Source organism: Poecilia latipinna, unplaced genomic scaffold (assembly GCF_001443285.1).
Source record: "Poecilia latipinna isolate Pla-1442-1.1 unplaced genomic scaffold, P_latipinna-1.0 Scaffold539, whole genome shotgun sequence".
NCBI classification, from domain to species: Eukaryota; Metazoa; Chordata; class Actinopteri; order Cyprinodontiformes; family Poeciliidae; genus Poecilia; species Poecilia latipinna.
In genome coordinates this window covers 300-17,287 of record NW_015113155.1, presented here as the reverse complement: position 1 = coordinate 17,287, position 16,988 = coordinate 300, and the positions used below count along the sequence as shown (strand labels likewise).

At 39.4% G+C, this 16,988-nt stretch overlaps 1 protein-coding gene across 1 annotated transcript in view; it reads left to right on the top strand.

Moving 5' to 3' along the window:
• The window catches only part of LOC106952780 (nectin-3-like protein), a 69,640-nt gene extending 53,759 nt beyond the window's left edge, over positions 1 to 15,881 (top strand). The window contains exons 4-5 of the mRNA XM_015041116.1: positions 3,188 to 3,339; positions 8,457 to 15,881. Of these exons, the coding sequence (XP_014896602.1) occupies positions 3,188 to 3,339; positions 8,457 to 9,112 (808 nt within the window). The 3' untranslated portion in view covers positions 9,113 to 15,881. The remainder of the gene's footprint in view (positions 1 to 3,187; positions 3,340 to 8,456) is intronic.
• The last annotated feature ends 1,107 nt before the right edge of the window (positions 15,882 to 16,988 follow it).

Below are 16,988 nucleotides of genomic sequence, written 5' to 3'. Positions count from 1 at the left end.
ATTCCTTTAGTGAACACTTTATCATTTTTAGTAAATGACACATCTACAGCTAAAGAAATACTTCTGACAGTGAAAATCTCAGTCTTTTTTGCTTGACTACACCAATAGAGTAGGGCTGACCTGTTGACTAATTTTTAACTAACCAATTAATAACTGAAAAGCAACCAGTGCATAATAGGATGTTTTTTTGTTTACAGAATTTGAGCAGTGTCAGACTTCTGCGTAGAACATATTTACAGAAAAAAAAAGTGTTTTTTTAACTTAAATCCAAAATATATAGACTTCTTGTGCTGTTTTGGGCTAATTACTGCTCTTAGTACGTTGTTCCTTCAACAAATTGACTTTTTTTTAGTCTGTGTAGTCTAGTTAACAATTTCTCATTTACTAAATTAGTCTATGATTATTTCAACAATCGATTCATCATGATTAGTCAAATGAATCTTTTCAGCCGTAGCTGTGAGCCTGTTTCCCTTGTAGATGCCTTTTGTACCGGGACATTTTACATTAAAACTGGGTGAACGTATGTCTTTTACTTGGGAAATGATTCACTAAAGAGAAGACTAGACACCGGAGAAAGAGGAATGGGCAAAGATTCTTCAATTACGATGCTGAAATATCATGAAATATTATAGAAAATAAACCAAGCTCTGCCCTGTTGACATAATGTGGGTTTGTACTGGTATTCACAGCAACTGTAACATTCACAGCAATATTAACTATGGTAAACACGATTTATTTTAAATATTGTTTTTTTTTTTGTTTGTTTGTTTTTGTTTTTTTTCAAATTTATAAAAATTCAGATTCTAAATCCTTTATTATTATATTATGATGCATTGCTAAAAGGTTATTTCAAAGATTTTACAGAGGGGTGCATAGAAAATGTAGAGCATGCTGTATATTGAAATACTTCGGCATTTTAAATGAAAGCTTGCTAAAGGGATTCTTGACATATTATTATATTGCTAAAATAAAGTGCTGCACACATCCAGAGTTGGTTTGAGTTATCCAGGACCTCATTAATACTTCCTATTGGAGCTACATTCTCGAAAAGGCCCCAGATACTCATCATGTGAAACTGTCTCAGCAGGAATGGAGTCTGGAAAAATGTCCTAATATATAAATTCACAATGCCCTAAAAACCTTTGAGATGTTGTTAAATATTTCCCTGTTGTATAACATGACAGTAAACACTTTAAGAATCATATTCAGGTTAAATCTTCCACTGGAGTACAGTAAAAACTTCATTGAATATATTGGTAGTTTGAGCTGGTTGGCAGCTAGCAAATATGAAGATGCCAAAATCTGCAAGTATTTCTGAGATATGCAGACCAAAAAATATGTTCCACAACGTCAAAACAAGCATGACGTGGGAGACAGGCTGCTGCAGTCGTTCCAGATTGGCTTATTAAACCTGCCTGGCTGTAAAAGAAGAAGTTTGTATCTATAAATTACTGATAGTCTAACCCTGAAGCCTGGACACTGGAGCTGTTGCATGTAGTGCTGAACCCTTTGGGAAGACTCCCTGCTATAAATAAAAGACTCTAAACGGTAGTTCCCGTTTAAAGCAGCCGGCCTGTTGGCAGCTTTCCGTCTTCATTAAAAGCTTCATGCTTACTGTTTGCTCTGGTGGCTCTGACCTTTTCAGCTTGTTGTTATGTCACAGATATTAGCTGAAGCTGCTTTATATCCACAATATTTCATCTATGGAAATCTTTTTCTTTTTTTTTTTTTTTTTTTGTTAATTTGTGCGCAGATTGACAATAATGTAAATAGAAATGATTGTATCGTTGTTTTGTTTAAGTTAATTGTGATTGTCTATTAGGATTTTCTAAAGCATATGTTGATACTGTACTATAGGTGAATACTGAATTTCCATGAGGTGATTAGTAGTATTTTTTTCACTTTACTAAATTCATTGTCCAGACAAATATTTTTCACCAATGCTCTCCTGGTGTCTTCTATATAGTTTTAAAGCTTTTATTGTGAAATTTTGACAGTTTGAATACCATACTTTGTGTTAAGAAATGTGCAGTGGTGGTTAGTGTTGTTTTTTGATTATTACTTATTCCACTTAGTAAGAAAAAAAAAACATTTTTCTGCAAATTAGAAAAAGAAAAATTCAGTCAGAGAAGCGCTACTTTAACATATTTTTGCTGAGGTAAAAGTATTTCATAAAAAAGCTAGTCTGAATAACTGATCATAACGTCTCATTAAATATTTAAAAATGAAATCAGACAGGCACAAGTTTTGTGTACCAAATGCTGGTATCTTAAAATGAAAAAAAATAATTCCAAATCAGGTTCAGCAGATAAAACATAATGTGAGAACAACAAAGTTTGTATAGAAACAAAGTCTGTCGTGTGTCTGGTTCATTTTTGAATTAAACAAACTTGTTCTTCATTTAGTTACTCAGTGGATAGAGTATCCAGCGATTTTAAAGTAAAGTAGCCATATTTCATAACAATATTAGGAAAAAGTGAAAGGTGCAGTGTAGTAAAACTAGTGCAGAACATTTTTTTATCCCAAAATGTTACTCACTCCCAAAAGTGTTCATATATTATGAACACTTATTTGGTGAAATAAGTGTTCACAAGATATGAACACATTTTTATTTCTGTGCTGTTTTGATGGTTTTAGCAGGATACAAAATAAAGTTAGAATGCTTAAAAAAATTATTATGATATTGTTAATATTTTAGCTGGGTAATCCTACAAATCTTATCAGCTGGTTACATGTTAAATGGTAACCAGGGTCTGATTTTGTAAAACTGTTTCCTGCTGTTTGCTGACCTTCTTAGCATTAGTTCCAGGTCAGCTAAGTGGAGGTGACTGCTAGCTGAAAAAAATGTGAAAATTTAGATGCACCATTTTGAGCAGGATAAAACCTGGTGTCATGTGAATTCTATCATTGTGCTTTAAAAGTTACAAATCTGATGTTCCTTCATTTGTCATTTACTCAGCCTATAAGTTAGCTAATTTAATTGAGTTTTTTTTGCCTAAACACTGAAACTATTTCCTTTATAGACAATTTCCTTACATCTGAAGGAAGAATTCATGTAATTTATCTGACATAATAATAGTTACCAAAATACAAATCAATACAAGGTCGAGCCAGTTGGATTTTTCTTTTCAGTTTTTGTCTGTTAAATGACGCAGACTAAAATATGTCACCTCTGGTTTCTGTGCAGGTTGGATGGAGCCATGCCAGAGGGTGTTAAGATTTCAAACAACAGCCTTTCTTTCACACGCCCGCTAGAGCGCAATGATTCTGCAATCTATTGCTGCGAGGTGACTAATGACATTGATCGCAGCACTCACAATGTCAACTTCTGGGTTCAAGGTACTTTTAACTTTTTTCTCACAGTTTGGTTACGTATTACCAGATCTTCTCAACTGTGTTTTTTTTTGTTGTTGTTGTTTTTTTTTGTTTTGCTTCAAGTTTTTCTCATGTAGGATAAAATTCAGTAATTAATGTCCCTAGAACAACTAAGCTTTAGTGTAAATGTCCCTGTCAGTATTCACTTTCACACATCCCCGGCAACAGAGGAGGACCACGGGCCCCAGATAAAGAGTATCAGGACTGAAAGTTTCCAGTGTTGTGGTTTTGGCAACATTAGATGACTCAGATAAGAAAGAAGCTGTTTATCCCTGCTGGTTCAGCAAAGTATTCACCCATGTAGCCTTTTTACTATGCTTTGTTAAGGTCAGGTTACACAGCAGGACATAATGAATTGGGTTGAGAGATTTGCAGCACACAGAAGTCTGTGTTTATACTCCATAAAACATCTTTGTTCAGCAGTAGATTGTGCCCCTACAGCACTGGAGCACCAGCAGCTCCGATTATTTAGCTCAGCTCAACACCTATAGATTAAACTGTGAAGTAATGGGAGAGTGGAGTTCACTGACTCTCCAAACAGGATTTACTTTCATTTGAATTTGATCCTGTTGATGCAATTAGAAGGCTTTGTTCACACTTAATTTTTTTATATGTTTGGCCATTTTGCAACCACAAACCTCTCTTAAATTTGTAAGGGTTTTTTGTTTATAATTTCTGTTCCTTAGTTTCTATTCATTGATTAGATCAGCTCTGTTTTACCTTAATTCAGTCCTGTAGTTGCTTTAGTTGTATTATCTTCCTAATGTCTAGTTATTGGTTAATGTTAGATTTGTTTTCCTAGTTACTCAGTTTATGTGCTCTCCTTTGCCCCTGGGCCATTTCCCCACTCTCTCCTCGGTCTGCCTTCCGCTCTCTTCCCTCACACTGCCACCCGTTTTTAATCATCAACCTGTTCCTTGTTCAAGTAATCAACCTCACCAGTATATATATATAACTCATCCTCAGTCACTCCTTGCTGGTTCCTCTCATTAAATCCCATCACTTCCCCTTTGACTCCAGACTGTCATTTTTCCCTGGATTCCTGTTTTTGTTTTTCTCTGGCTCCATGTTATTTTTGTAAGTTTTATTCTTCATTTTTTATTAAACATTTTTCATCTACTTGCTGTCTCTGTCTTTCTATGTTTGAGTCCAACGCTCCTGCAGCGCCACTCCTCCCACACGACTCCCCCACTCAGCTCCTTTAGACTAGCCAGCAGCAATTAGCAGCTGGTGGAACTTAGCATCTGCTGAGCTCATTATAGGAGCTACTTCTCAGTGAAAAGCTGGTCAAAACGTTGTTAATAGAGTAGAGTTAATGAAGGAGCCATGTTGTTATGACTTCCTGAAAACAGAGTTTCAGAAAAAGCAAGAGTTTTTGAAGAGACAGAAGCCCAAATTGAAGGTGTTAATTTGCAAAGATAAATTTCTTCATAAGTCATGTTATAAAAATGTCATATTTGACATAGTATCTAACAAATGAAGGCAACATAGTAACTCAATAGGGTTATATACTGTGTCTGGAAAATACATAATCTTTAAATAAAGTTCATATGTGGAAATTGTACATCTTTTGACTGCATTACCTGAATCCAAAAGGCTGCACATATTTAAAATTATTTCTATAAAGTGCCACAACATAGATGTATGTGTCTGTATTTGTCCATATAACTAAAAGTCTGGTCTGAATTATGTTTGGGCCAGCAATGAATTTCAATTAGACCAAATGAAATATCTTGGTTTATTTGAGTCTTTAAAAACCACAACCTCCATGTTCTCCATTGCTCAGTGTCGCTGCTAACGACATCAGAGCATCGACCACAGCTTCTGCACTCTCAAGCCCCACCCATGTTTCCACTTTCCTGCCCGTATTCACACCCACTGTAGCGAAGAACATACTCTAATGGAGACACTCCCAACTTGACCAGAACTAAACCAGACTTTAACCGGTCAGAGTGAAATTCGACAACGGAGAAGCAGCAAAACGGTTTGTGAAGTGGAACGTAAAAGATACATCAGCCAACATGTGGCAAAATGTTCAGGAGGGCACGAATACTTTTTGTGATTTACGTCATGATGAAACAAAACCTCTAGAAAACTGAGCTGCTCCCATCTGCTTCCTGTGTTTTTATTAGATTGGGTTCATCATTATAAAGTTAGGGCGTGGATCCTGAGAACTCTCCATTGCTTGTGTTGCTTTATTTTGACTTTTCCTCACTCCTTTATATTCTGCTTCTCTTCAACCCAGTTTTGGACTTTGCTTTCCTCTAACGATCACAGTCCTTCTGGCTTCTCCGCCGTTGAGAGACCTTGAGGAGTCCTGAAAGGCGCCGCCAGGCTCCCGTCTGCAAACGGCCTGCTTTGGGAAGGTCCTGCTCCAAATGAAAGCACAGCTGACATCCTGTCCAGAACGGACTTGCACAGAGCAATTATCTTGTTTTTCTTGTCAAATCTGGAGTGTTGGGCATGCATTCTCTTGCCTCCATCCCCTGTGGAGATGACCCGTTTGAGCTCAATAATACTCCCTGCCCCCTTCAAGCATTTCACATTCCCATTTCATCTCTGCAGCTTTGTGGTTTCTAGCCACGTCGCTTACGGTCAACTACATGAATTCTAGTCCCTACATGAAATTATGCTAATTGAAAAAGCAAAGTGAACTGATAACGATTCAGTTCACCAACCTTATTCTGGGTCTACCTTTGCTTTCCCTCTGATCCCCGCGTGCAATTTCAGGTAATTAGATTCTTACTCAACCAATTGTGGCAATAATTGTGGCTCTACAAAGGCCCAGACTGTGTCTTAAATGCACTCAGGCTTATGATCTGCCTGTCAACCCATCAAGTAGTGTTAGACCTGCAGGCTCCAGGTCAGTATAGAGGCACTTAACGTGACCTTGATCTCCAGGCAGCACTGATTGTGTTCAGAAGAGCTGAAGGACAAAATCAGATTCAGGAACCTTGCATCGATCTCTCCAGGTTTTGTCTTCTCACATATCTTTCCTACGGCTGGTTTTAGAAAAGGAAGCAGGTAGACCATCTCTGTCTGTCTCTCATCCTGACACAGCCTGACATTGAATACTTATGGCATCTCCCAAATCTATTCATTCTGCTCCTTCACATTTTTATTGCATTATTATGACAACATTCAGTGTGTTGTGTTGATACTATATTTGTAAGGAACATAATACATGGTTTCAGATTTTTTTTTTAAAGAAACAAATGATATCTTGATGGTATACGTTTGTTTTCAGGACCTCATTGAATTCTTAGAACTACCTTATGTTACAGTTGGAAGTGTTTTAGTGGAAAGTTTATACTAGGTTAACTCTGCTGGAGATTTTAGGATGTTACCTGTTCTTTGCAATTAGCCTAAAATCAGTGGGATTGGATGAACATTGATTTATCACAGATTATCATTTGCCTTTAGCTCTGTACTTTGACTGGGCCCTTGGAACATGAACATGCTTTGATCTAAAGAACTTCCTTGTCTTTTTGTCTTTCTGGAAGCTGAACCAGTCTGAACCAACCAACCTTAAATCTGTATATTCAGGCAAGGGCTGGGCAATAAAACAATATCAACATCTATCGTGATAGGCACATGATCAGTATCAATGGAAAATGGGTCAAAAGAATGTTAATAATTTCACTGAACTCTGGCATTCTGGGGGATGTAAGCAGAGGACAGTTTTTAACCGCTCAACCTCTCATGGCCAGCGAAGCTAGCTACTTGGTTGCATCAACTCACTCACTCACTCTTTGGTTACCTAGCAACAACCTGCTGAATAACATGAGCAGTGGCATTTTCATGTTGCCCCACAAACTACCCTGGTATACTTCACTCCTCTGAGGTCCGTACTTACTCACTGCGGACGTCTACCCGACACATCCACACAAAGTAAATGTTTACACTCACATACTCGGTGATGCACTGATTCACACAGGAAGCCGCTCTGCAGCAAACAGCACTCACATTGAGCTATTTCGTAGGCAACACCAAGTTAATCCTCTAGTCAGCACAACCAGTCGCAAAGACATGTACGATGACTGCCACGCTCTGCTGCCCTGCTGGAGAAAAAACGGGGATAGGCGCCCGACAAGCTCATCAAACTTGCTAATGTCCATTTGGATTGTGGGAAATGAAGGAATTTGTCACAAGAAATGTATGCAGTGGGTACACTCGACTATGAAACCTCAACCGTCTGTGATTCACAGAATACACACAGTGTGCCTGAGTATGTTGGAGCAGTTTTAGGTTTTGCCACCGTGCCTCATAGCTGCTTAAAAATAAAAAAAGATTGGACTGGAGCGAAAGAAGAAAATGAGTACAACCGTTTAAGAGGAAATTGTGAATAAAAGAGGAAAGGTCACATCACCAGTTTGACAGTATTTTGGATATTTAGAAGAAAAACCAAAGCAGTAATTATTGATATTGAGAATGCTTACATTGACACATTTCTCAGCCAAATTGCCCTGCTCTAATTCAGGCTGAGGTTCAGCGTTAGTTTTCCTCCACAAATAACATTTTTCAAGTGGGTCAAAATGTTTGCTCAAGTCTGACCAGAATATCTTCTTTCACATTGACTGTGTCCCCTCCATGGCTTCTAAAAAACTATAAACAGGACTTCTAATGGCTTTCATTTCACTTTTCTGTCATAGCCAGATTTATAGGGTGAGTTGAGTATCAGTTGTCCAGTCGTCAATGTCCCACATGAGCTGTAGATCTTTACACCCTGTCAGTCTGTCAGTGTGGATGGACATAATACTGTTCAGTTGATCATTTTTATGCCACTTCACAACTTCACATTTCCATGAGTTGACACACTACATCCATGTAGCGTGTCAATGTAATGTGACAAAATCTGATAAACATAAAAGTTGAGTGTGTGTACATCTGCTGTGGAGCTCTGCCTTAAGTTTCAGATCTTCAGCGGAAGCTCCAACTCTCCACAGGGTTATAAATTCATATAACAGCCACATTTGCTTTGTCAGTTGCTACAGGAGACAAAGTGCAGCCTTCCTCTGCTCCAGGTTTTATGACTCTCCTCTCACTCTCTTCGCTGTCTTTTCTCTCTGTTTCACCTGCAGATCCCCCCCCCACCACCGCGGCCCCCAGCACCACCGCCTCCCCCATCCGCTACGCGTCCGGAACCGGAACAGACGTGGACCGTCGCCGAGCCCTGTTCACCTCCCCCACCCTGGCCTCGGTCCATGACAGCAGCCTGGGCACCATAATCGGCGGGGCAGTGGGCGGCATTCTCTTCCTGGTCCTCCTGCTGATCCTCGGGGGCGCTTGTTTTATGCGCCAGCGCAGGACCTTCAGAGGGGACTACTACACCAAGCAGTACCTGGGACCCTCCGACATGCAGAAGGAGTCTCAGCTAGACGTCCTACAGCCGCACGAGCTGCAGGAGGTTTACGGGGACAAGACGAGCAAGGGCAGCCAGGAGCTGAAGCCCAAACTGGGCGGGGACATCATTTACCCCGACTACACTCCGGAGCGCAAGGACAGGGATGACTGGAACGACAGGGGGGACTGCCCCAGGGTCACCAAGGAGGGGAACTATTACCCAGACCACTACAACAACCAAAACATGCACCCCTGCGGGCCTCCCGTGCACAGCCCCATTGTTAACAACGGCTCCCCCTACCTTCCGGAGGATTGCTACGAAAACGGTACAGACAGCGACTACGTGTCGCACATGGACGGATCTGTGATTTCACGCAGGGAGTGGTATGTTTGAGGACAACTAGGGACAAAATGGCAAACATCCAAATGAGATTAAGTGAACAAGTGACAGACTTCAAAGGATGCATCGTTTTATTTTAGAAGCAGAAATGAAACTTCTAAGCTTTCACCTTGAGCTTCTTGAATGGTTTTGCTCTGCCTTGATTGTAACCACTTAACCTTAAGGATGTTTTCTGGGGATTGTACTTCCAAGTTTGTAGCGATGAGCTGCAACGAAGCTGGAACGCCTCAAAAGATATGACCTGTTTTTGCTTTGGCCTACGGTGACGTGTCGAACCAATGTGAACGAGGTTTTGTTGCCCTCTGGTTTGTGTTTGCACCTGTTTCGTACACGGTCGGCTGTTCCGCGCCCTCTTTGTCCAAGTATTTATTCCGCAGACCGAACGGGCTTTTCTCTCCTGAAGCCTCACAACTTCTGCCGCATTTAGAAAAACTATCTCATGAGAGATCGTTGTGCATTTTCACACACAAGTGAAGAGTTTATTATGGCTGAAACCAGTATTTAAAGCAAATTATATTGCATGCTTTCTAAAAAACAAAGGTATCATTAAGTGAAAGGGAAGTTTACGAGATGAAAAGGGAGACTTGCTGGGGCGTCGTACAAAGGGTGAAGCAAAGCAATGGATCTCAGTATGTAGCAGTGTAGGCATGGGCCGGTATGAGAATCTCAGGGTTTCCTAACTGGAGGGGGAAAAAATGGCACAACATCATGTTATTTATTCAGAAAAGTAAATTATATGATTGCTTTCATTTAAAAACAAAAAGCAACAATTTTTGTCATTTTGTGGTGAAAAGATATCGTAAAGCTGCTCTATGTATCTTTTCTATAAAAATTTATTTAATTTTTTTTTTTACATATTTATTCAAACTGTTACTTTTCGTGACAGTATAACATGAGACAGATAATCTTTGAAAAATTCAGGCTCCTCCCAGTCGTCCTACTGCCCAAGCAAAGCAGCATTTACACAAGGATGATTCACTGCGCCAAGACCCTCCTCCTGGCTCCGATTGGCTGAGTGGGAGTGGTGTGTTTCTGCAGATGGCTGTAAGACCACAAGGAGGATGTGGAGGAGCTTGATTTTTTCATAGACTATCTGTCTCATATTATACTGTTAGAACACAGTAGCAGTTTTGACAAATGTAAAAAAAAAACATATTTTTTATGACAGTGACATACTGCAGTTTTAATACAAGAAGTGGGGCACTCAGTTTTTTTTAAGTGAGAGAAAAGCATTAGAAAGTTTTTTAATTGTTTTTCAGCTAGCTGACTGGTGGAACTTAGCAACAAGTGCAGGAGGGGCAACGCTATGCTCTCTTTCTTTCTCGAGCATCGTTTTGAAAAGGCTTTAAACAATAGATTTTTTGTGTCATTTTAAAGTGGTTTTAGAACCCTGTTCCGCCCTGATCGTGGTACCAGCCCATGCCTAACACACACCCTGACTGAACAATGTTTGGGATCATAACTCAGTCATCAGCCGTTCACCATGTCACCTACACACCTCAAGATCAAGACACTGTGGAAAACACCTTTATTCTGTCAGCTGCTCCCAAAACTTTAACACCCACAGTTGTCATAACAGCATTTTTTTTTTTTTTTGGTAGTGCTTTTGTTTTTTCTAGTTCAAAAGAAGTGTGCAAAGGACATAGACTCAGGTTGCTCTTTGAAGCAGTTTATTAAAAATAAGTTCTGACACCAGAATCTGACTTTAAGTCTGAGTCAGACGGCTGCAGGACTCAGTCAAAGCATCTCAGCCTGTGGAGACGTGCAGCACGTCACTGGCAGCTCCTCCTCTTCCTCCAGCTGTTTCCTATCGTTGTCGCTTCATCGAAAAACTCAAACGGATAAGCTGATGAAAAAGCAATGATTGCAAGAGTCGACTGTGCCTGACTACAGAGAATAATCAATTTTGTTTCAACCTTAACTCCGCCTGAACACTTATCAGCTTGGGCTTTTTTTGTTGTTGTTGTTGTTGTTGGGAGTTTTTTCTACCTTGGAAATCACAAGCACATATCTGCCAGAAGTTCTTGTTATTTTGACTAAGTACAGATGTGTAGCCATGTCAAGGAGACAAAACAGTTTTGATCTGGTTCTAAGAGTGGAGCAGGGGAAGACAAATCTGTTAGTTATTGTCTATTTTTTCTTCAGTATCCATACTTTAGAAGTGCTTTATTTGCTGAAAGTGTCAGTGAACTCATTCAGACTATTGTCTGGTTTTGATCATTTGCTCTCAGTATTTTCAGCTGCCCCAATATTTTCAACGGACTCTCCTGTCAGGTGAACACTGACATGGTTTAAAGTCTAGTGTAATCTACAGATTGTGTTTTTAAAACTTCCACATGCCAAGAAGATTTAGTTCACATAATAGTTTTCAAAATACTTCCTTGTTCCTCAATCATTAGTTATCTATGTTTGGGATCAGTAGGGGTGTAACATGTGAGAGAGCTACAATAATATTATACTAAGGATGCACCATAAATCGGAACTAACAACGGTAATCAGCCATAACAATGTTATAAATACTGGATGTCGATATGGGCCCAAATTGTTATTTATACTTGTGCATCCCTTTAAAGACAGTTTACTAAAGAATTTGAAAATAAAAATAAAATAGTCATAGACTTTTCTTTGGCATCTTGAATTAGTGCCTTTAACGGCAGTCTGTGATCCTATTCAAAAGAATGTAAATCCTTACATTTAGGCTGAGACTTCCAGAAAACATTTCCAAATTCAACATTTTCTATAACAGAGGTTAAAAACTCCAAAGAACCAATCAGAGCACCTGTTGTGTTTTCTCTTTAGCCGTCCTCCTATCACTTTAAAATGATTTCCTGGTTCTTATAACTCTGTTCTGCCGCTGTCTTCACTTTTAAACACCTCGCTGATGCTGAAAATAGCTTCCTAGCTCTTCCTCACCCACTAACAACTTCCACACTAAAGAGTGTTGTCAACACAAAATGATAGCATCTAAGCTCACCCATCGAAAAACACTGTTTTTCTTTTGAAAGTCGGCTGATCACATTCAAGGAGAAAACTATGTCATTCTGGGAACCAGCAAATCTTTCTTTGCAAACTGATGAAATGAGGCTTGATTATATGTAAGGATCTGGTAATAAGACTTCAGATCTGAATCCAAATCACTAAAGCCAAATCCAAACTATTACACAGCGGTGGCTGTTATAGAAACACCATCAATCTCAAGTTGTGTAAAACTGAGGTTTGATAGTAACTGAAACCAAATTGACTGATATGGCTATTGACATAAGATCATGCAGTCATAAAAAAGTGCAGCTCTGTTATTAAACTTCTCAGTAAGTTTCAGAACCGCCCCTGTTTCCCTGCTGAGGCCTGATACCAGGCTACGCTGCTGTCTTTTACGTTTTCCCTCCTAAATATTTTCTGATTTCTGTCTCTAAGACCAATTGGACATTAAAGTTTTTTTTTTCTTTCTTTTTTTTTTTTTTTTACAACTGCAGATCAAAGGAATCTGTTATAAATACCAGATGCGAGCGGTACGGCTGTCATCATCTGACATTATGTGGGCTGCGTAAACCACCAGCAGTTTGACTGCTGCTGCTCCTCATTCTGCCGTCGAGGTTCAGGATCTCCAACTTGCAACAAAAAGAGAGGCAGAAGTGCCAAACGGATCCCTGTGTTTTTAGCTTTTTTTGAAAATAGGATTATTGAGATGTGAGAAGCTGACATCACTGCAGAGCATACTTTAATGTTGGGGTTTGGCTCCTCTTGAGGATGTGGAGCGGCCATGGAAACAAGAAACTTAATCTGTGAGTAAAAAAAAGAGAAATATGAACCGTGGAGGTCAGGGATGGATGTGTAACGGCTCCCTGTGGAAGAGATACATGTTTCTTTCTTTCCCCACAAGCAGCATTGCTTGTGAAACTAAGTTGAAACAAGAGCTGACATCATCAGCGATCTCATCTTTTCCTGCTTGGTTTGTCCCAACACTTTTCCACTCAAAGCTTTAGCTCTGTTTCCTCAGGATTGATACAGAGATCAGAGTGGCCTTTGCTAAGTTTCACCGCAACCAAAAAGAAAGGAAAGTCTTTCTTTTGCCAAACAAGTGTTTCTCAAGTGTTGGTATCAGACAAACATGGCAAGATCAAAACACAGCTATCCAAAACAATCTGGTTCTTTCTGTCAATGACATTTCATCCTTTGTTAAGTCACAAATTGCCTGCCAGAGCTGCAGAATCGTGAAATCACTTTAATAGAACTTGTTTGACAACATGAACTAGTCTAAAATTGAATGAACATCTACTAGTTAGAAACAATTTCACTGAGATCTATCAGCCCTGAAAAACTTCCAGTCATGTCTGAGGCTTTGGGACTCCAGCTAACTGTGCTATCATATATGGAGGTGACATGGAACAGTGGTGACCCTTCTAGAATAACTTTAAAGCTATCCAGGCCTCAGCTAACTCACTCAATGTAAGAGTTCATGATTTCATCATAACAATCAAACTGAGTAAAAATGGCTTTCACAAGAGAGCTGAAAAGAACACTAAACCCTCTCACTTTAGAAGAATATTGTCACCTTCCTAAATAAAGGTCTGTCATTTTTTGACAAAAGTATTTTTTTTTTTTGCCTAAATTATTTTTTGACAAAATGAGGCAGTGATTTGACTTAGGCCATTATTTTAGGAAGGTGACAAAATGATAAAACCAAAGAAAGACTTTTAGAAGGATATTCTGTGAACTGGCTAAATAAAAGTGGAGCTTCGTGGAGGATGTGTATCCTGTTACTTCTGTTGTTAAACTAATAAAATACTTCATAAAAACAACAAGCAGCCCTCAGATGTTTGTAGTGTGACGTTCGGGTCCTGCCCTTGCTTCTTCAGGACCTGAATGATTTGCTGAGTTTGGTTGAACCATGAACTTAGCACAACAGCTGAAGGAAAATGTTCAGCTGACAGTTAGCGACCCTAATAATTAATTGAGCCTTATTCAGGTGAAAAATAAATTGGAAACTGAATACAAAAACCACAAAAGCAAGTTCACCTCTAAATGGCACAACTAAAAAAAGCAACAAATCAAGTGAAGTCTTTGGAATGCCCTGATCAAATTCTAGTCTTTAATTCAATTGAGATGTTGTGATATTAACTTAATTCTCCCGCAGTCTTATGAGACAAGATCCATCAAACCCTGCAAGTTATTTTTACCCTGTGCGCGGTTTGGCGGGGAAGCACTGATCCTGGATGCGCTTTTACAGGATTTTACTCGTGTGGTTTCAGGAACTGACGATCTGACCGGACAACCCTCCCCAACTCCTCACTGTCCGATCGTGGCACACTCCTCCTGAGCATGGCGCTAAGACTGCAGGAGGGACGATTAAGTTGCCCATTTGTGCTCTAACACCATATGAGGTGGCCAAGTTAAAAACAAATCTGCAAAGAAGAGCGGACCAAAATTACTCTAGAGGCGACGTGAAAGACTTACTGCTGGTTCCTGCCAACAGTTGTTGAAGCCAAAAGCAGCAAACCAGCTCTTAAGTTTAATGGGCAATTCCAATTTCTGGTTTAATAAATAAAATTCTTTGAAATTAACATTTTTTATTATTATTATTATTGAGCTTATCTTAGTCAGATATAAAAATGTTTGATTAAGACTTTTAATTTGACCAAACAAAGCTAAAACCAGAAGGCATACATCATAATGGATTCAGGTCGAGGCCTCTGTTTTTGTCAGGGGGGGGTTTGAAAGATTTCCGGCGCACGTCTCCACCCCTGGTTTTCTCATGGCACGGCTCCGGGTCGAAGGGTTTAGATGTCTCAGAATAAACTGCTTTAATCTCGGCTCTCACTTGCGCCGTCGCCACACATCTGCCACTGCGGCCCCACATGGAAGGAGCTGTCCTCACCTCAAAACCTTCAGCTTTTTAATCAGCTTTTATACCCTCCAGCCTTGGTTTGGGTTTTAAAGCAACACTGATTTAATGGATGATTTTTATTTTAAATTATGTTCTTGCTTTACCTTTTTTGTGTTTTTGGGTTTCTTGCTCACCAGCTGGTTGCGTGTGCAGCTATTTGCTGCCAGTTCCATCACTAATGTTTATATTACATGTACATATTATGTCTAGTATTAGCGTGGGATTAGTTGTTCTCTGTCGTTCTGGGTTTGTTCTGGACTCCCCTACTGAATAGCTGGTGCCTTAAATGGGCTGAGCAATGCACAGAAACTTTAAAAGCTGACAGATACTGAAAGCATTAATGTAAAGATTATTATTATTATTCAAAAAAGGGCAGATGTGCCTTTTTTAATACGTATACCAACTTTCATATTTAAGATTTGCTGTTGCCAAGGCAGCAGAGTTGACAAAAGGTTTATTATCATGCCTTACAGAGTTTAAAAAGGACACATGTAACAAGTTGGTTACTGGGAAAATTGTAATAAAGCAATGTTTCACTGGGAATTTTGGTGAGCCAGGTTCATAGAAAATATTATTTTCCTGTAAATATGCTGGCTTTTTTATTATTATTATTATTATTGAAGAAAAATCTTATTTTTTGTATGAGGTCGGTAATTTTCACGGACTATTAGTTATCTTACAAGCTTTCAGCGGGCTCCTGTCTCACAATAAGGCAGAGACCCGGTTTTCACTGCATTTTGTATCGGTTTGCAAGAGTTGGTGACCAATTATTTTGTATGGTGTTCTTTGAATGATTGAGGTCTCACAGGAATCAGAGATGAGCGGGTGGTAGATTTTGTCTTCTGTTCTTTCGTTTGCAATAAAAATGTCATCGTTTCACTTTGTGTCCTGGAGTCCTGCTTTCAGAGAACATGTTTTGAATCTCTTTTTTAATTTGCTGTTATCAGTGTCTAAGGAGTGGCTCAGAGCTTAATAGTGTAGAGTTTAGATTTAGATGCAATAACCCTTCAGGTAAGTGTTTGACTTTGAGGTTTATGAGGTGAATCTTTTTCCTTTGTTATGCAGTCAATCAAAAAAAAACAATAACTTTTAATTGCTCGTTTGTAGACATCTTTCCAGTACCTTTTTTAAAACACTCATTCACCAATTACCCTACTCATGTTAATTGCTTTTCTTAATGTGCTTCAGTAATGAGTATTTACATATTACAAACTATTTGAGGCCTGAGTCATCTGAGATGGAGTGTTTGTGTTCTCCAGTTTTTCTCATCTTTGCAGTTTGACCTTGGAGTGTGTTTGCTGGGATGTCGACTCCTGGGAAGATTGGCAGCTGTCCTACGTTTTTTCCCCCCCCCGGCATAATTCTCTCTCCTTCACTGTAAAACGGTGACCTTCAGTCATCATGGGTTTGAAGATGGCCTTGTAACCCATCCGAGGTTGATGGGCTGCATCACTGAACTCCTTGGCATCTTTTCTACTTCACATCCTGACAACACACCTGTGTGTTCCAGGTCAAAACCCCTGCTTTCATAGAAATGGCAGTTAACACAGCGTCAAGTCAAGTTTATTAGTGCAGCACATTTCATCAAAAAAGGCCTTTCAAAGTGCGTTGTAACCAATTCTGAAACAGGTGATAAACATATTCTGTCAAATTCCATCATTAAGATTAATCATCATCAAACACATTGATCAACGTTCCAGTTATTAATCAAAGGCAACTCTAAGCAGGTGGGTTTCCAGCCTTGACTGTAAGGCTTTATATCTGGTTCTGACTCTGGGAATTCAGAACAGAACCAGAACCAGAAGACCTGAGAGGTCTGGACAGCAACAGCAGATCTTAAATTTTGTGCTAAACTGTTCAGTGATTTTAAAGTCTGTTCTCTGAGCTACAGGAAGGACTTTAAAACTGGGGAGATGTGCTCTTTCTTCTTATCAATTCTTAACATCGGGTCAGTTTTACTTGCCGGACCGAAGCCAACATGATAAA